The sequence below is a fragment of the Poecilia mexicana genome, unplaced genomic scaffold (genome assembly GCF_051168715.1).
Source record: "Poecilia mexicana isolate PSO_F unplaced genomic scaffold, ASM5116871v1 scaffold_7, whole genome shotgun sequence".
Lineage (NCBI taxonomy): Eukaryota > Metazoa > Chordata > Actinopteri > Cyprinodontiformes > Poeciliidae > Poecilia > Poecilia mexicana.
This window is the reverse complement of record NW_028263376.1, coordinates 6763910-6783569: the sequence shown is the minus strand read 5'-3', so window position 1 is coordinate 6783569 and position 19660 is coordinate 6763910. Positions and strand designations below refer to the sequence as shown.

Sequence of the window (19660 nt, the reverse complement as noted above, 5' to 3'; positions counted from 1 at the left end):
TGTTATTTCAATAAAATAACACTGAATTCAAAGTAAAGTTTAAGAATATTTGCCTCATTAAGAGTCTTGTAGAAATGTGTAGTAGAAGTGTAATGAACATTTCACCCAGAAGATGGCGATAATGCAACAAATTGAATGCAAACTTCCGTGAAGAAGAAGAAGAAGAAGAAGAAGTTGCTTTGGACGGTCAAAGGTACCTCGCTCTTCACAAGTTTTAGCTGTGTTCAATTTGAAGAAATAATATATATCTATAACGCTTTTGGCCGCCGACACACTTTTACTACTTGACTTTTCCACAGTTTTTGTGTTTTTGAGTCGGGCTGGTAAGTATTTGTGCGAAGAAAATGCTGCGTCACATTAGCTCAGTTTGTTGGCCTGTGGCTAAACACAAAGGCTAACTCAGGCACAGTCAGGGAATTTCTTGTCCATAACAGGCTTTCATTACACAGAGTTACCACATTTTTGGTACTCTTAACTCGTCGTATAGTGACTTTAGTATACCCAAACTAATGCTATTGCACCGTTTTTTATCATTAGCTGTATGCTAATCAAAAGCGCGGGGAAGCTAGCGCGGCCTATATTAAGCTATAGAGGCCCTAGCTTACCTTATCGACAATTAGGTTAAGACTAAGCACAGAATGTGTTCATTGTTTATTTTTGCTTTAAAAAAACTCCTTCAGAAGACAATTCACGAACAAAATGTGACTTTGTGGCATGTTAGGGAAAGCTAACGGAGTTCACAACGTTAGTACAACGTTTTGGACATGCGTCACTTGTGTCACGTGACGATGTGATAGCGCGGCCTAAAAGAGGGTTAGCTTTCACTACTTACATAAACCTATCCAGAGTGCCTCATGCAGTTTACTGTCAACATGTTTATCAAAAGCAATATTTTATTACGGTGATTTTAAAAACCTTATTTTGTATCATATGTAAAATAATTACTAATATTTTAGTAGCAGCACGTAACTGAAAGGCAAAAAAATATTAAGTTTTTTATGTAGGGAACTAAGGGATTTCTAGTGAAATATTTATATTGTTTTATTGAAAGACTTGTAGAGATTAAATAATTTACTAATTGAAAATTGTTTGTAATTCATATCTACTCTATCTGCGTTTATTTGTAAGATTTAACAATGAAGTTTTATGTTTCCACAGGTGCGGCGTTAAAAGAACCTCTTTATTCAATGTCTTTGCGATCTCATTGGCAGAACACGATGATCACAAGGAGAAGAAGCCGTGCCATGGAGATGCCGTCGGTAGACGTTGAGGAGGTGGATGTAGCGGAAAACGATCAAGATCTTCCCAGCCCTTCTGATGCGCTTGCTGCCGATGACATCGATCATCCAGGAATTGAGCTAGATGACCTGTTTGAAGATTTAAAGTGGACTCTAGAAAAAGATTCTTCCTCTCTACTTTTTGGCGTCGATCTTGCCAATCTAGAAGCATGCAGCGACATAAACCAAGACTCGGGGTTTGACGCTTCATCCCGCTCATCTCCAGACAGAACGTCTTCCGGCTCCAGGATGAAAAACAGACAAAACCAGTCGAACCACGTCATCAACAAAAACGCCATTGCTGCCAGGTTGAACCGTCTCAAGAAGAAGGAGCACGTCAACAGCCTGGAGAAGCAGGTTGGCGTTCTGTCAACGGAGAACACCGTGCTCAAACAAGAGAACTGTCAGTTGACTAAACGGGTGGAAGAATTGGAGGATGAAACCAGGTATCTGAGGGCTGTGCTGGCCAATGAGAGCATGTTAGCCCAGCTCTTGTCCAGACTGAGCGGTGTGAATGGGATGAAATTATCTTCCTCGCTTTTCCAGGGGCCACGCTCTAACGAGCACGATTATGCGTTGCCCAGGAAGCGGGTGAAGGTGGAGGAGAAGGAGACGTCTGGCGGCGTGTGCCTGCATGTAGACAAGAACCACGTGTCAGTCGAATTCTGCCCAAAGTGTGCAGAGAGCGCGAGCACGTCGCTCAAAATGTAGGGTCAAGTACTTCTGTTTTCTCATATTGAGACTAAACCGTATGCGACTCTGTACTGAACCTTATCAGGATGGATGAACACTGAGTTAATTAGAGCTGCCTAAGAATTGCAGAATGTGCATGTGATTTATGCTATTTGTTCTGGTGGGATGAGTACACGTTACTGCTAAACCTTGTTGACAGTTTCTTCTAGGTAATGGTTGCTCCGCCATGGGGGATGAGTGGCTTTCTGAACTCCCTCTTCCTGCTTGACGCCATGGTAAGGAATGGACAGAAACTTCTCTCTGTCTTCAGCATTCAGCAGCAACATCAGTACTTTGTTTTATTTTAATATATCAAATGTTCCCAATTAATGGATGTTGAGCACTTTGCTCAGTTTTGTTTTGTTGTAAGAAATAATTTGATAAGTGTTAGGCTTCAATTTTCTTAGTGCTTGTTTGATAAGATAATGGTAAGGGTCCACAAAGAGTGATAAAAAATCTGTCAAACTGTAAAGTAATTGATCTTAAAAGGAAGAGAAAACAGAAAACACATTCTCCCTATCAGATGAAACAACAAAAAAAACCTCTTTGTGAACCAATACCTGTTTACCGAAGAATACATGTATTTAGCGCCACCTTTTTTCTTTATACTAAAGTTCTGCTGATGGGAGGTGACGAAGCTGGACACGCAGCTGCAACGTGGCCTGGTATTTTTTTAAAGGGAGTATCGGTAACAAATGGTATATGTAATCTAATTTTTACCCACATTCTGCATCACCTGTAGCTCTTGGTTGTATCAGCAAAGCTCCTACAACACTCGGAGCAATTTGTATATTGATTGTATATTGAAATGTACATTAAAAAAAAAAGAACTGATCACAGTTAATTTTTAAATCACATCTAATAAACTGTAAATGTTTAATTTTGAATATATTTTCTTTTCACGTAAATGCTCTGAGAAATGTTGGACAAATAAATCCCATTCTCTGTGTGTAAAATACTAAATATCTGCTGAGTCTTGTTGTGTACTGTTGATATTAATGCATCTCTTTTTTCTTTCTAAACAGCAAGCTCTGCCGATAAAGGTCTTAACTTTCCCTGAACATTGGGTCAAGTCTGGTAACGGTTGTCAGAACAGATGACAGTCCCCCTTGGATGGAATTATAGAGCATAGAAAGATTCATTTCATTTATTTGCCCAACTACAGTGCATCCAGAAGGTTTTCACAGCACTTCACTTTCTCCACATTTTATATTCCAGCACACAATCTTTCCTCAAAATTTTACACACAAATACCCCATGTGAGCAGCAATGTGAGAAAAAGTTTGAGATTTTTGCTAAACGATGGAGGCGGAGTTCATCGGACCTTCAGAGCAGCAGGAGTTTCTGGATCCTTCTTTTTATTTCTGCCTCAAGACCATCCTGTCTCTGAGGTCTACAGATGATTCCTTTGATTTCATGTTTGCAGTGTCACCTGTTGGACCATATATAGACAGGTGTGTGCCTTTCCACATCAAGTCCAATCATCTGAATTTACCACAGGTGCACTCCTAAGTTGTAGAAACATTTTATGGATGATCAGTAAAATCTCAAAAGTTTTTTTCCATGTTGTCATAATTTGGTGTCTAGAATTTTGAGGGAAGATTAATTTAAAGGTAGGGTATAATGTAAAATACTTTTTTTTTTTTTTTCAAGCTTTACATCATGTTATGTTATTCCCTCATCAAAGACTTTCCTGGAGTGTTGCTTTGAATTTCATACATATTTGAGAAATTGTAAAATCTCCCCCAACATTTGGGTGTCCAGATTACGAGTCTGGAACAAGACTTGTAATCATTTTACAGTCTCACTACTGAAGGCAAACCATTTCAGCTTGCTGAGGAAAAAAAAAGCATGATTTTGCTTCACTTGGCTCAGTCAGTTAACTTATTGTGGAAATAATGGAATAATGAAATAAGTAAACAAGGTGCTACATATTTCCATAAAGCGTCACCTGTCAGAGCACAGCTCACCTGCAGTTCCTCCACTTGGCTCCTTCTGACCAGCAGCTGTTAGCCAACACCTGGTGGAACTGCCTTTCTGAGCTCTCATGAACTACTTGGGCCAACACTTTCAGGAGCGGTTCTAAATGGCAGCATGGAGGAACAGTTTTGTGATGTGCTGAAGGCAGAGTGCTGGAAAGAAGAGGATCTTCTTAAACGAGCTAATTTTAAGGTTTCAAATGTCTTTTGTTTCACATATACAGCATTTTTATAACAAGTTGTAGTTATCAGTGCTGTTTTGTAGCACAGTGTGCTTGGAAAAGACATACCATCCTGGCAATGTGGAAAAAGTGAAGAACTTTAAATACTTCTGAATGTACTGTATTTTAGCTCATTTAGCTGTAAGTGCTTTTGTATTCATATTTCCTGGGAGAGTGGAACAGAAAAGTAATCTGTACTGCCACCTACTGGTATATTGGTTACCCTTCAGACGTTCCCTGTTTTGTGTTTAAAGCATTCAGTCGGCCGTAGTTGGTTTGACAAATCCTCTGGTCCAGTGTTTCCCAACCCTGGTCCTCAAGGCACCATGTCCTGCATGTTTTAGGTATTTTCCTGCTTCAACACAAATTATTTCAATTGATGGCTGATTAACAAGCTTTTTCTGAACTGCAATCATTTAAATGGGGTGTGATAAAGCAGAGAAACATCTAAAACATGCAGGGCAGTGTGCCTTGAGGACCAGGGTTGGGAAACACTGCTCTGGTCTATGCTCCCACATCAGTGGCTGTTAAGGCAAATAAATGAGTATATTGAACATTATTGTACTTTACCTTATGGAGGCATAAAACATTGCAGGAGTAAATAAAAGAAAGCAATAAAAAGTTGTAATACAGACTAAAATTACAAATGATCCACTTTTTATTAATCAAAATCGACTAAACAGGTGGGGTTTTAGCCTTGATTTTGGGAACTCGGTGTTTCAGCATCTTTGCAGTTTTCTGGAACATTGTTCTAGATTAGAGCATAAAAACTGAATGGTGCTTCTCAATGTTTGGTTCTGATTCTGGGGGTAAACTGGGGGTTCACTTCCAATATGGGTGAGGATATTTATATCAGGGTTTGGTGGAATTTAGCAAGTATTAAACTTCAGATGCTTTCATTTAGTCAGGCCAATATTTAACCTCATTATTCCAGGCACACTGGAGCAAGACTCAATAATTTTACATTTTCACTAATGAAGGAAAACCATTTCAGCTTACTGAGAAGAAAACATGATTTTGCTTCACTTGGCAACATCAGTCAGCCTAATAAAAAAAGGCTTTTATTTGGTACTGAATAATGTACTGCCCCCTATTGGTGTTTGGTGTTGCTTGTTCAGTAACTCAGACACTTGAAGTATTGACAATTTGTATGGTCTGGCCATATTGTGAAACTGAAGTCTTGTTTTTACACAGTGTGGATACTGAATCTTAGCATAATGAAGGTTGCCAGATGCAACTACATCTGCCAGATGTGAAGATGTAGTTGCAGGTGGACCTGGTCAGAATACACAACTCTGCTTCTCTGGATATGAGGATTAAATAAGGCTTCTTTTCCATACTGGCTATAACTTTGTCACATTTGATAGTTTCTCAATGAGAAAAGAGAACACATGAATAATTTTCCATTAACTCCTTCCAATGAAATAAAATTCTACATTTACACATTCCTATTGTTTTAACATCAGATTTGGACATATCCCACTCATGTTTTAAATAATCATATTTTAATGTGTTTGATAACTTGAGTAAATTCAAAATATAATGATCAAATTTGATTTATTAATGGGAAAAATGTTTTCCAAACTAACCTGGTCCTGTTTAAAATTATAACAGCAATTGGCCACATTTTTGGTTCGATTTTAGTGCTTGACCTCTTGAATCAGGGATTTACACAGATAACTCATCTGACAACATGAAGGTGGTTAAAAATATACAAAAGCAACACACTAGCTAAAGAAATTATGCTCTGAATAAGGTTATAAACCTATTTCTAAAACTATCCACGGATGAAGAAAACATGGAACAGTGGTGAACCTTTACTGGAGTGGCTGGCCTACCTGAGCGCACAAACGATTAACGCTAAACCAATCACTGCAGGTCTCATTTGTCTCGGTTAAAGTCAGTGTTCATGACTCGGCAATAAGAAAGAGACTGAGCAAATATCTATGGAAACATTCAAAGCTGAGGCCATTGACCAAACGGAATGACAAGGAACGTCTTACAGAAAACATCCCAACACTTTGGGCAAGTCTTCCATGGATTCATGAAGATTGTTACATAAAACTTTAAAACATTCAGAAAAGAATACCATAACAACAGTCAAACATGAGATCTTCAGGAACTTGTTTTCATTGTTTGTTTTTTTTTCTGGTCTTTCTTCCTGAAGTTGAATATCTGGCCATCAGTCTGTGACCTTAAACTTAGCAGCTTGATGCTCTAAAGCTGTGTTTCTCAGCCCTGCTCCTCACTGCTGCATGTTTTAGGTGTTTCCCTTCTGCCACACACCTGAATTGTATCTCTGGGTGATTAACAGGCGACTGCAGTACTTGATGGTCATGCAATCATTTGAATCAGCTGTTCTGGAATAGAGGCACATCTAAAACATGCAGAGCAGGGGGGCAGTGAGGACCATGTTTGAGAAACACTGATCTAAATCAAACCAGCGAGTCCACCTAGAAAAGGCTCAGAAAAAGGCTAATTGAAGGTTTTGCAAATGTCTAGTTAAAGTTGGGACACAAATCTTGCAAAAATCTTCTAAAAATAGATTAACTGAAACAAGCATGCAAAGAAAAGACACCAAAAATTTCTCCACAAAGATGTAAAAGACACCCTGTTGTTTACCACAAACACTTGATGGGGGTTTTTGCTGCGAAGTGTGGTAAAAGCTGTTAGTTCAGGAGCAAAACGTTTTCCTCAGTGAATGACATGACATAATTTTGAATATACTCAAAAAATCATTTGAAAGTGCTTTTTGTATTTACTCAGATTATCTTTGTCAGGTCATTAACATTTTGTTTGAATTTAAGCAGGGGCGGATCTAGAAAAATATTTATGGGGTGGCAAGAGGGTGGCAGGGACATTTTCAGGGGTGGCAGTGTGTGTGTGTGTGTGTATATATATATATATATATATATATATATATATATATATATATATATATATATATATATATATATATATATATATACACACACACACATGCAAAATATTGTTTTTAACTTGCATTGTTTCAAAATGAGCTTCATGTAGCACCGAGGCTTAAATACAATTTAATATAGTATAGTTAATTATTTTTACATCTTTCATACTCCTGCTAATTTATATGCATTACTGGACATAGTGTATAGCGCCTATTGGTCGCTATGTGATTCATTGTGTCCAGAAAACCATTTTATCCCAATACAGGACAAGGAGAAATCTGTCACGAAAATATTAGTAGCGCCATCATTTGTTATCAGATATATCTATTAAATACGACTTAAAATAAAGATTAGAAAACTGATGTTTGATAAATTCTCCATGATACAAATCTATAAACAGTTTAGTTTCTGTTAGTTCTGTCAAGATGCAAGAAAGGGCGAATTTCTATTTATATTGGTCAATCGTTTTATTTTAAATATGCTGTAGGAGCCGTAGTTTGACAACTGTTATAAATATCACCACGTTTTGCGAACACAGGGGATTAGCTCCGTTTTTGTCGCTTGTTTTTAGGAATTGCAGCGGCTGCAGTGAGCCACAATAAAGGTACAATAAAGCTGATGAACAGGTGAAGAACCAAACTAGACAGAACCACTTCTGATTGTTTGCCAAGCCAAACATCCAATAAAAGTTCCACCAAGCCACTACTGAGGCACTGGGGTCAAGTTTCTATACACAGGCAAAAGAAGGTTCAATGTCCAAACTTATTGATTGATCTTGATTAATTTTCCTCTTTCACCAAACAATTACAGAGATCAAATTTCATTTGTTCTCATGCTACCGCTCTTGCTCTGTTAAAAACCATCGGCCCCAAACCCAAATGCCTGCTGGTCCTTCACCAGGCCCCTGCACTTATAGAAAGTGGACTGACCCACATTACTTCCTGTCTAAATTTAGAAAATAAATAAGAAAAATAATAAAACAAAAAAAATAAATAAATCAACAATTATCAACCTACAAATAAACTCTGTAAATAATACAAAAAATAGAAATTTAAGAATAAAGTAACAAAATTCAAATGGATAAAGAAAAAATAGCTCCAACAACTTCTATTCTGCCTTTTCTCGCTCTGTGTGTCGGCTTTGCCATGGCAACCGACAGACAACTAGCAGATAGAGCGTAGATGACCGATCAGGAGAATCAACACCCAAAAGCAAACATTTCCCACACAAAAAAGTAGCAAAAACACCAAAACAGAACATTCACCGCGGTGGTTGATTCGCTGATTTAAACAGCTGCTCTACTGATGACTTGGTGGCGGGTTGTTTAGTGCTAACGGAACCAAAACACACCGAACTGCGCAGCACATATTAAGGTTATCAAAGTCAATAACAGGCTAACAGTTAGGCTAGTATAACTGACCCACTGCTCACTTGTTCAATGTTTTCTTTAAATTAAAACGTTTTCCTCATCTGTGAAATCTGAAGCCATTATTACCATTATCTATGGTTGAATTAACTGCAAAACATTGCGTCCGCTGTTCTGATTCTTTGCGTGATTGTAGTATTTTCCTGACCACCGATATTCCTGACTCAATGGACAAAAATGGCGGATGTGTGACTTATGATAAATCACGTAATGTCCAGTCCAGTAACATATATATCCACCAATGCTGCTGGCGCTCTGTCCTTCTCTCGCACTTCCCGCTACTTAGCAGTGGGTGTCAGGTTACATTGTGTTGTATTCAATGTTGTCGGGAAAAAAAAAGAGTTTCATGCGCTTAATGTCCGATTTGCCATAACTATTTATTGAATTAATTGTCGCTAGCTGGGGTGGCAACAAGGGTGGCAAGGCTCTCGTTTGGGGTGGCAACTGCCACCCCATGCCACCCCAATAGATCCGCCCCTGAATTTAAGAAACATGTATGTGTGACATGGAAGTAAAAACAGAATATATCTTTAAGGAAGCAGTTTGTTTCTCACAGTGCTGCATCTTCCCAGGGTAACAAAACATCTGAATCTTTACAGCAGGCGACAAAAAGCAAAAATATAAAAATATATTATTCAGGGGTTTTTTTTTGTTCTGGGGAAGGAAGGAGTCACTGTGTTACCTGAACAAACAACACAAGACCAGACAGAGTTTGTCAAAGTTATTATTGTAGAATACTTTGATGGATTTTTTTTTTTCTTTCATACAGACAAAAGGTGTTGGACTTATTTCCCATTAAATTCTCTTAGATTTCAATACAGATTTAGTCTACAGTATACAGGTGTGTTCTTTCTCATATATAGATATTTATTCGCTTAAATAACAGGCAGGTAACTCTTTAATATATTCAATAGTCTTTAGATTTTTTTTGTTTTGCTTTTGCTCTTGTTTTTTTTTGTTTTTTTTGTATTTTTTTGCAACTTTTTTTGCTCTTTAAATGTCATTTCAGCACAGTTAAGGCTGTGTTTTCTGTCTGCCGAACGGCACTGCCGTTGTGCAAGAAGTGGGAGGGTGTGGAGGGGGGACCGTTCCACACAGAATATTTACAGCAGTATGTATAATGAATAATGTAAAACCTTAACTCTGACCCCCGCGTACCCTGGCAGTAAACACTGGTGGCAGATCTAAGAGAGCAGCCTAAACAATGCGAGGACGCAGTGCACTTCTGCAGACTCTAGCTCTGCATGGCGCCTCCTGTTCCTCTGCACGGACCCCCCCGCCCCCAACCCTCCCAAGTTTTTGTCAGATCCCTCAGGTCGTAATGAGGTACATTTCTGTCTCCAGTTCTCTTATTTACAGAGTCGGGTGTCTTAAAAGACCTGAAGTTCCTCTGCGCACCTCAGGGAGCTGTTCAGTGGACAGAAAACACAGCCCTCAGAATATGCTCAGGAGAATGTGCAACTGTCTTTTTCCATCAGTGGGAGCACCGGTGGAGAAAAATTAATAATAATAATAATAATATAATACAAGCACTTCCATGTTGTTGTTCCTCTCTTTACGTAAAGCAATAGGATTTTAAAGAAAGAAACTTAAAAAAAAAAAGTGTAACAGGAACATGGTACCTGTAAAATCAAAGATGCACATGTGCACATTTGGGCGATCTGTACAGTTGTGGTGCAGTCGTACACTTCATAATTTCAATAAATATACTCTTTTTTTTCTTCTTCTTCACAGAAGGTTTTCGCCTTCTGTGAAACTGTCTCACAACATCATGTAACGTGGCTGGATGGACGCGTGGATCCGACGGCCGAACGGAGAAGCCCGGAGCTGCACAGTCAAATTACACACACACCCCCTCTGCACATTCTCCCCCCGTTCAATCGGCGCGCTGCACGTTTCCTACAAAAAGCACTGATGTCTCTGTGCTCAGAGGTGCTGGAACAGATTAAACTCCAAATGGAATGTAAGGATGTGTGTGTGTGTTTGTGTGTGTTTTTGCGTGAGAGGTAAAGAGGAAGAAAGCAGATGTGGAGAGATAATAGCACACAGAAGTGACAAGTAGCCTAAATGATTTACCAACACATAGAGTGACATTAATGATACCAAATGCATGCTTCAAAACAGACTGACCAATACAGAGTCGCCCGCCCGCTGCTCCGGCGGGTCGGGCGATGATGATGAGGATGAGCATTCAAGAAGACAAAGAGTTCTTTACAGGTAAGGGTGTTTCCCAGAGAGCTCTGCGAACATCCTGGAAACACAACAGGCAGGACAGACGTGTGACTCGCTGTGTCTGAGTATGCTGACATGGCAGTCTGTTGCATATTGTCTGCCTTGCTCTGGTGGAGGGATCAGTTCAGGAGGGGGGAGGATTGGGAGGTGGAGTCAACGGAAGCGGGAAGTAAAGGGAGGAACGTTAGGGAATGATTGCATTGTTTAGCCAAGTCCCGCTCCGAGGCAACATGAACTAAGCTTTGTACTCACACCATGTGCTGCATGGTGTGAGTGGGGGGCAAGGGGGAGGTGAAGCGGGGTGACCTCAACATCTGGCATGGAATGCTGTTTGGAATGTTTAATGGGAATGTTAATTGGTGACGGTGCCACAGGCTCTGCACCGGTACCTTGCGTAGGTGTCTGTCTGATGATTGGCTGTCCAGTTTGTTGAGCCCTTTTACACTGGACAGCTTTGACAGAGATGTGTCACAAAGGGAATATCTGGGGAAATATTTTTTGCTTTTATGCAAGAAGTTGGACAAAAGCATAGAGTTGGAAGTCATTTCATTTAAGAGAGACAAAGTGAACCTGGCAACACTTTCAGATGTTGTCTGGACACCAGCATCAGCTTAAAGCGTAAAGTGTGTGAAGAATGAGCTGGGCGTCTTGGTATCCTCCGTAATGTCTGTACTTATAGCAGAAGGACCCTGTACACACAGAGACGAGCTCTGCATATTTATGTAAGATTAAAAAAAAAAAAAAGTGTATCTATGCCAATGGTGCAAAAAGTGGGTGTGCACTATAGAGGCATAGGGGTGCTACGTCAGAAGGGGCGCCAATATAAAGGCAGAAAAGTTATTCCTAGAGGAGAAAGCACTGGGGTCCAATTTGAATTGTATTGTTGTCTGATGACAGGGAACTAAAGATGGAGAGGCAGAAAAGAAAGCTCTCTGCAGCATAAAACTGAAAAGAGAGAAAGGGATGACGAAAGCTTTTCAAAGTGGTAGACAGACAGCAGGTAGGTTATTTCAGACTTTAAAAAGAGAAAGTACCTCTGCCCCTCGTCCACACAACAGGCTGCAGAGCCACAGTAAGTGATGGAGATTCAACTAAAACCGTCTCTGTGTGGACAGGGTCTAAATATGACATTTCTTTTCAAGAGTTTACAACTTAACAGAACTTAACATTCTGACACACAAGCTCTCACTGGTTGGATCTGATTGAACTTTGAGCCTGAAGATAAAACTGGTAACTGACTTTAGATTTGGGCCCAACGTGCTCCGGAAGCTGAGGGAGAACTTTTACTTCCCTCCAGTGGAAAACAACTGGATCGGAGATCCAACAGATCAAATTAAACAACGTGTCAGAGCGGGAGCGAAGTAGGTACAAGTGAGTCTTAAAGGGACGTCGCCTGTGCATCGTGCATGTTTAATGACGTTTTAAAGGGTTAATGCTTCACTAGCGATCAGCTTTTTCCTCAAAAAGGAAAAAAGCCCTCTTACATATTTCCATCGCAAAAGTAGCGAGAGGGACGACACGAAATGAGCAAAGGAGGAACAGCAAGAGAGAAGATCATGGGACAAAACAGAAATATGTGGACATGGGAGGAGATCCCGTGGGATTTATGAGTCATGGAGAAATCCCAATCATGATGGAGAGCAGGTCATGTGACGAACATGAACAGTTCAGTGTTGGGGTGGGGGTTGTGGGGTGGCCCCAACCTGCTTCCCAAACATTGAAATTACATGTTCACACACTGCATACATATGTGATACCCCCACCTAGTTCTGCATCCGGTCAGTTTACTTATAGATTTAAATAAATAGCTTTTGTCTTTGCAATTTCTGTTCTTGTCAGGTTTTTTTCATAAGTAGAGAAAAGACGACACACATACACAGACTGAAAAATGGAGGGGCGAGCGAAATCTGTTAAGTAAGGAAACAAATGAACACCAGCATGGGGGGGCAGGGGATAAATGCAGGCGAGATGGAAGTGACTGAGGTCTAGGTAAAGCTTCAACAAAGCGCTTCACATATATCGCAAGCAGAGCAGTGACCTTAGAGTGGCTGTATCCAGAGAGGTGTGGGTGGGTAAGTAGGTGGCAACGACACTAAGAATGAACATTGTTAGAATCAGAGTGAGTCAGCCCCGAAGTCACATGACCGGTTGTATAGAAGCTTTTATGTTTTGTTTTTTGTGGGTGTCCCACCTGCCCTCCCAACCCCAATGCCCCGGCAACACAACCACCTTCCCTCCCCATCCGAACCGTTGCCCAGGACGACATGGTGAGTGTGACGAGGCTGGGTGGGGCCCAGTGGGATCGAGGTGGAAATTCAAACTGAGAGCCAGAGAGAGGAAAAGGGAGGAAAAGTTGTTCTCAGAGAGCCGCAAGCAGAAGTCTCCAGCCGTTCCCCGCCCCCCGCCCCTCCTCTTTTCTGTGAGCTTGTTTTGAGGGAGACTGGATGAAAATGTCACTGTGTTCTCAGCCCTCTCTCATGCTCAACCCTTTCATCCCTCCCCTCATCTTGGTGGGGTTTGGGATTCCCTTTCTCCCAGTTATAAGGACGTCTCCACGCAGAAGAGATGTGCTGGGTGGGGGGCGGGGGCCTTCACGGGCCTGGGCCTGCCATGATGGCTGTGGTGATGTTTGTGATGGTGGCTCTGGTTGTCGGGGGAAACTTTGAAGTTGTTCTTGTCGCTGACCGTGGAGCTGCTGCTGCTGCTGCTGCTGTTGTTGTTGTTGTTGCGGTTGCACGGGGTCACTGGAAGGCTGTACTGGCGATAGGGCCGGGTCGGCCTGGTGCGGGCTGGGGGCTGGGCCGGGGGGGGCGGCGGCTTGCGGAGGGCCGGGTGCAGGTGCTGGTATCTGCTGAGCTCTGATTCGTCGTCCACGTCAGTGTCGTCGATCAGCGGGATGTTGTGGATGAGGTCGTTGATGAGGAACTCTGGGTGGGCCATGAAGTTGTGGATGGAGTTGCGGGATTCTGGTTTCTCCCGGCCCTCGTACAGCGAGCTACGGAATGCTTTCACCACTCGCATCTGCCGAGGTGAAGGAAGATGAAGGAGAGACCACAAGAGAAGAAAAAAGAAGGACAAAGTCAGAGATAAGAAGTGGAGGAAGGAGGCAGGGGAAGACCCAGAAACAGACTTGTATCCTCCAGAGGACAGAAAGTGACAGACTGACAGATGGAAACTCAGGACCAGGTGGATAAAGTTTAGCGTTGCTCTGAATAGTTTTTCTTATTTCTTCTTATTTTAAAATAGCCTCACAAGAATTTCTGGAACAGATTGAATATCTTTTAGGAATTTGCCTTATTTTAATGAGTCATTGAAGTGCTGTAGTCATATTTACATATAGCATGTTTGAGTCAATATTCAATTTAAAATGTTGGCACCTTAGAAGAAGAAGGAAGAGGCCATTGTTTCTAGCTTTATTCAACATTAAATATGGAGATAGAAATGCTTTTCCCCAGCTGGATTCATCTATGAAAGCAGTTAATCCTGACAGACTAATAAATACATATTTACAATAACTATATTTTAAAGTCAACTCATCAACAGATGTGCCCCAGTCGGTAGTGTGCTTCATTAGTCGTACTAATAAACTCATAGAAAATGAACTGTCTCCAAAATAATCATATGGTAAATAAAAGGAAGTTGCATTTTAACATTTTTTATATCATATAACTAGGTTTTCAACACTTTCACTAAATATTCCATTAAGTTATGCATCAACCATATTTTTTATTTACCAAAATAGATTCTTTTTTTCATCTGTAAGCATCTACAAGTTACATTTTCTTTATTGCACCTTATTATAAGTTCTGACCTCACAGTGAACAAGAAGCTGGCTTTTTCTCCACTTATGTCATTATATTCCAAAAGCAACATTACGATTATTGCAAACAAGTAGCTGGTGCACAGAAGAATGGAGCTGAGCATCTTATAGCTAGTGCTAATGCTAATGAAAGTTTAGAAGGACAATGTTGCTAGTTTTCTTCTTTCATTCATTCTTTCCTTTTTTTTACTACTTATTTCTAATGTTAATGTATCAACGGAGTCTGAAGCTAATGCTGGGGCTTTAGGGTTGGGGTTATGTAAACCTCTCTCTCATTACGGCTGATATATTAATACTAAGCTAAATAAAAGTCAGGTAAAATTATGTTTCCATTTTGAAGTGTTTAAATTCACAATACACATTTTTTTTATTTTTTATTTTCCAGTATTTCTCAGTTACATTTAATTTATTTCCAGGGTGTTTCCTTTTGTTTTCAGTCTGTGTGATGTAGCTTACTCCCAATAATTTTCAATCGAGGTTTGTAACTTTATAAACATTCCAGAAAACATGTGTGCTGATAAATAGACGTTTTTGTGTATCCATTCTCTCTTTATGGGAATAGTCTTATGATTGGAAACATATGTCTTAAGAAACACGCAGAAGCTAAACTTGAATTGCAGTGTGAGGTTTTCAGTGTCCATTTAAAGCCACTGCAGTGTGAATAAGTGGAAATAAAACCATCATGATTCTCTTTACATAAATAAACTTCATGGGTTTATTCATTGCAGAAGCGGACGTGTCTCAAAACGTGGATGTTAATAACTTTGACCTTGACAGCAGAGATATGTTGCTCAACGCCAGCACAACATCCACCTGATCGTGTGTCCCAAAAGTGCCAAAAACAAAATGAATAAATAAACAAATGTATTTTAAAATTAGTTGGATGATGATAGGTTTGTCAGTTCTCACACATCAATCAGACATGAAAAGACAAAACGACTCAGTTGCCACTACCACAAAAACCACAGAAGCATCATACGCCCATGAATAATGTGTGTGAGTGTGTGTGCGTGTGTGTGTGTGTGTTGGGGTGGTAATACAGTCACACCACTGCATCAGATGCATGCACAAAGAGATGGTTGTTAGGCACAAATGGAGAAAAGCAGGATGGTCAGTGTGTTAGTTTCATGTAGAGTAAAAACAAAAAACAAAAACAAAGCTAGCAAGAACCTATGGCAATTAATACACACACACACACACACACACACGCACATACATGGAGAGAACACAGAAAAAAGCATGCAGCAGAAGTGAGTAACCAGAAGCTGAAGACGTCTCCGGATTGTAAAGCTCGGTGGCTGATGTCTGCATGCATCACACAGTTGTCTGTCATTTAGGCTGTTTGTTAAAGAGAGTTGGTTCAAACACACACAACACATGGAGAGCCAAACAGTGAGTCAGTCAGTTAGGCAGTCAGCATCTTTCCTTGCCCGCACGCATGCACATGTGCAAACTGTTGTGCAGCCATGCAAGCGTCGAGAGCAGAGTGACTTAAATGACGATGATGATGCTGGTGATAAGGTTGCTGCAGGATAATAAAAAAAATTCAAGTATACTGCAAAACAGAAGAGTGACCATCACAGACAATCAGCGGGTTAGAAGAGTGTGTGATTCGCTAGATCACTAGAAACAGAAGGTGATTGGTTCAAAGGCCGGAGTGCAGCTCGGGCGTCAGCCCCGTCACATACAGAGAGGCAGCCAGGTCATGCTGAATCAGAGCCGTGTCACGAATGCTCTCTTCCACTCTCCTACACACACACACACACACACACACACACACACACACACCAGAGCGAGTTTCATGAGTATACTTTAAAGTACGTTATGCAGTTTATGGTGGCTGCGTGCAGGAACATGTTCCTTTGCCATGGCAGTTGGTCCATGCAACCATCCCTCAAACCCAAACAGAGGAGAAGAAGCAGCATGAGCTCAAAAGAAATCAAGACAGGTCAGTGCAGATATACAGACAGACAGGCAGAGGCAGGCAGAACCCTACATAGAGACAGTTTGGCCAAATGAGCTCGAAATAATGAAGCTTTACGTTGACCGCAACACTGACTGGAGTCCAAACATGTGATTATGAGAGGTGGATGGTCAGACAGCTCAATGGAGATCAGTGCTGCAGTTGACGTCTCTATATATGACTCTGGCTCATGTGTACAGACAGACAGACAGACAGACGGTCAAGCAGTAGGTTCAGTGCTTATCTGTTTTTCCAAAGAGCCTTTCAGACGGTAGAGAAACACCTCATGCAGACTGACGAGGGTTCCGAATGTTACTGCCTCACTTCTTCAGCACTCGCGTGTTTTCATTTTGCCTTCATGAAAAGAGTAAACGTTCGAGTATATGACGCCCACAATGTGACCGGAGAGGTCAGAAGGTCAGGGCACTGCTGGGTTACGTATTTTTCTCACACATCTGTTTCTTTTCTCTCTCTCTCTTTCTCTCTCTCTCTCTCTCTCCCTGTTGGCTCTTTCAGCAGCGCTTGATGGAAAAACAACGATGGTCAAAGATCGAGGAGGAAACAGGCTCTGCGACATGGGAGGCTGCAAAACAACTGCAACACAAACACAGGGAGAAGCTTTGAGGTAGATGACGGGTTGCTGGAACAAGTTCCCCCACAGCGTCGCCTCGCTTCAGGATGCAACGACTGAGCCGCCATCCACTGAAACACCCCCACTGACTCTCCTCATCCTCCCCCCAGCTGAAGGCGGACACCAGTTCAGATCTGGACATCAAACTCATTCACCGTCTTTCCTGTCCAAAAACAATGTACATCCTGCAGTCTGAAATGATCAGTTCCAAAGATTCAAAAAGATCGCCACAAAGCTCTAACAGAATGAAACGATTGACCTTGTACGTGTACCTGCATTAAACGTCAACATCTTCCTCAAACGTCACCGACCTCTTCCTCTACCGACTGACATCAAACAGAACCACAAAGACCACAAAGCTAGGGATTTCATAGCCACATGTTTTCTTGTTAAAAATTAATGTGTATGAAATATAATTTAACAGAAATCAAATGTGAATAGTTTTTTTGAGTTTCCTGTTCTCTGGTCTTGCTGGTTTTTCCCTTATGTTTATCTTGATTACTGTTGGTTTAGCTTCTGACCTGCTTTGCACCTGGATCCTGCTGGCTGATGACTTCCTCTACGGCACATAATGTCATTTACTGCCATCAGCGGATCTCCTTACAGATTAGCTGACGCTTCTTGTCAGATGCTCATGATTTCCCTGCTGCATGTCTATTACTGTACTTTACCTTTTCATTTCATCCATCCATCCATCCATCCATCCATCCATCCATCCATCCATCCATCCATCCATCCATCCATCCATCCATCCATCCATCCATCCATCCATCCATCCATCCATCCATCCATCCATCCATCCATCCATCCATCCATCCATCCATCCATCTCCTGTCCATATCTGCTTGTCCTGTCAGGGTTGGTGTCTCTCTCCAGTTGTCATTGAGCAAGAGCCAGGATACACAGAGGACATTCATTGTATTAAACTGTTTCTTAGTTACATTACCTATATGTATTTGGTTCCTTATCTTTTCCAAAAAGCAATAAAAAAAATTGGAAAATGATTAGACTGCAGTAAACTTATACTTATGGCATACTTAGTTTACAGTATATAAGGGTTTTTAACTAGTAGAGATCCTGCTGCCGGAAATAAACTTAGCAAAGTTTGGAATAAAGCAAAGGAATTGAGACCACAAAAAGCAACAAGATCCAGGAAGACATTTCTCTAGAACCATCAGACAACTGCTGACCTGTGAGAGCTGGACATAAAACAAACCCTCATCACAGGCAAATCTTTTCAAACAACTCGTTTGGTGAAACCATAAATCTGAAACAGTGAGTGAAAGGTCTGTTCTCAAGAATCACTTCCTGAAGCACAATAATAAATTTGACCTTGACACACATGACACAACTTGGTTGACTTTTGCGCTTTAGCATTAGCTTCCGTTAAATACCATGTTGATGAAGAGCTTTAACCTTAGCCTTAGCTGGAACTAATTTTAGAGTTTGCACAACCAATTTTGTAGGGCATCACTAAAAAGGATGACTGCAAACAAAGAATCAAACCCTTTATCAATACATTTAATGAATGTTTTTGAAAGTGATGTCATAAGTTTATTATTTTTATTATTTAATAATTTATTATTATTATTTAGTATTAAGGATGGCAGAAAATGAACTTGGTCTTTAGCTGGACTCAGACATCATCTGTTTAAAGAGAATTAAAATCAGCTCACAGAGGTAGAGAGGCTGAATTTCTTTTCTTGTGTTAGCAACTGCTGACAACTGTGGAATAAAAATGGAGTTGAATATAAATCGAAAGTGTAAAATATGTTGTACCTGTGATCAATTCACACATTCACAGATTTTATCTCCTTATTTTTTCAGCCATTTTCCTGCTATGTCATTGTGATTGGCTCTATAAAACCAGCTCCAACCAGTAAGCATCCATTCAGAGACAGAAACGCTGGGCTAACGTCCTAGGATGATTGTCAGCTTAGAAGCAACACTAGCAACAGTGTATATAAAAAAACTTTTCAGTTCTGAGCAAAGATCGGAAGTAACAGACTTGTAAGCTTTAGTCAGAACAATCCCACGAATAGAATCATGAAGGTCACCAATGGGACCATAAAGGTCACATCTGGTCATATCTTAAATTTAGTCCATTGTTTGGGTTGTTGTCACTTGACGATTCAAACATGTCCCAAGCGGTGCCATGTGGGTTGATCATATATGAACTGCTGCTCTGGTTAAATGAAACCAGAAGCCGCATCTTCGGTTTAGTATTTATTCTTTTTTGTTCAATGTTCAAATCCTCAACACGTCCGTCAAACTGCCTGTGTTCCATGTCCAAAATGTTTACATTGCCATCTTAAACACAGTGACCCTTGACCCTGAGATGTACCTGCACTGGTGATTTCTGAGCCAATGAGTTCACTCTTCGGTGTTGGACAATCCATTTGTGTAGTTGCTGTTTAGTTTCTCCAGTGTGGAGTTCTGAACAATCCTGAACATTAGA

The 19660-nt window shown here is 40.7% G+C and overlaps 2 protein-coding genes across 9 annotated transcripts in view; one reads left to right on the top strand and one right to left on the bottom strand.

Moving 5' to 3' along the window:
• The first annotated feature begins 113 nt into the window (after positions 1-113).
• Positions 114-2972, top strand: crebzf (CREB/ATF bZIP transcription factor). Of its 5 annotated transcripts, none has more exons than XM_088006939.1 (4): positions 116-193; positions 1159-1984; positions 2170-2245; positions 2624-2972. In XM_088006939.1, the coding sequence occupies exons 1-3, from the start codon at positions 136-138 to the stop codon at positions 2177-2179; spliced, it is 894 nt and encodes a 297-aa protein (XP_087863065.1). In that variant the 5' UTR covers positions 116-135; the 3' UTR covers positions 2180-2245; positions 2624-2972. The 5 variants fall into 5 exon arrangements, with proteins under 5 accessions (XP_014866847.2, XP_087863065.1, XP_087863068.1 ...); XM_088006942.1 differs by having other exon boundaries at positions 117-193; positions 1212-1984; XM_088006940.1 differs by having other exon boundaries at positions 137-323.
• Positions 2973-9264: 6292 nt separating this feature from the next.
• The window catches only part of atp2b3b (ATPase plasma membrane Ca2+ transporting 3b), a 66745-nt gene continuing 56349 nt past the window's right edge, over positions 9265-19660 (bottom strand). For 2 of the 4 annotated variants that reach the window (XM_015011356.2, XM_015011358.2), the window contains one exon: positions 9265-13809. In XM_015011356.2, the coding sequence (XP_014866842.2) occupies positions 13327-13809 (483 nt within the window). In that variant the 3' untranslated portion in view covers positions 9265-13326. The remainder of the gene's footprint in view (positions 13810-19660) is intronic. The other 2 variants (XM_015011359.2, XM_015011360.2) reach the window with 1 other exon arrangement.

What these genes read in the sequence shown, in the direction of transcription:
- crebzf (XM_088006939.1), top strand. Translation starts at nt 136, where the DNA reads ATGCAAACTTCCGTGAAGAAGAAGAAGAAGAAGAAGAAGTTGCTTTGG. An exon ending in GTTGCTTTGGACGGTCAAAG is followed by an intron (nt 194 to 1,158) that starts GTACCTCGCTCT and finishes ATGTTTCCACAG; the next exon opens with GTGCGGCGTTAAAAGAACCT.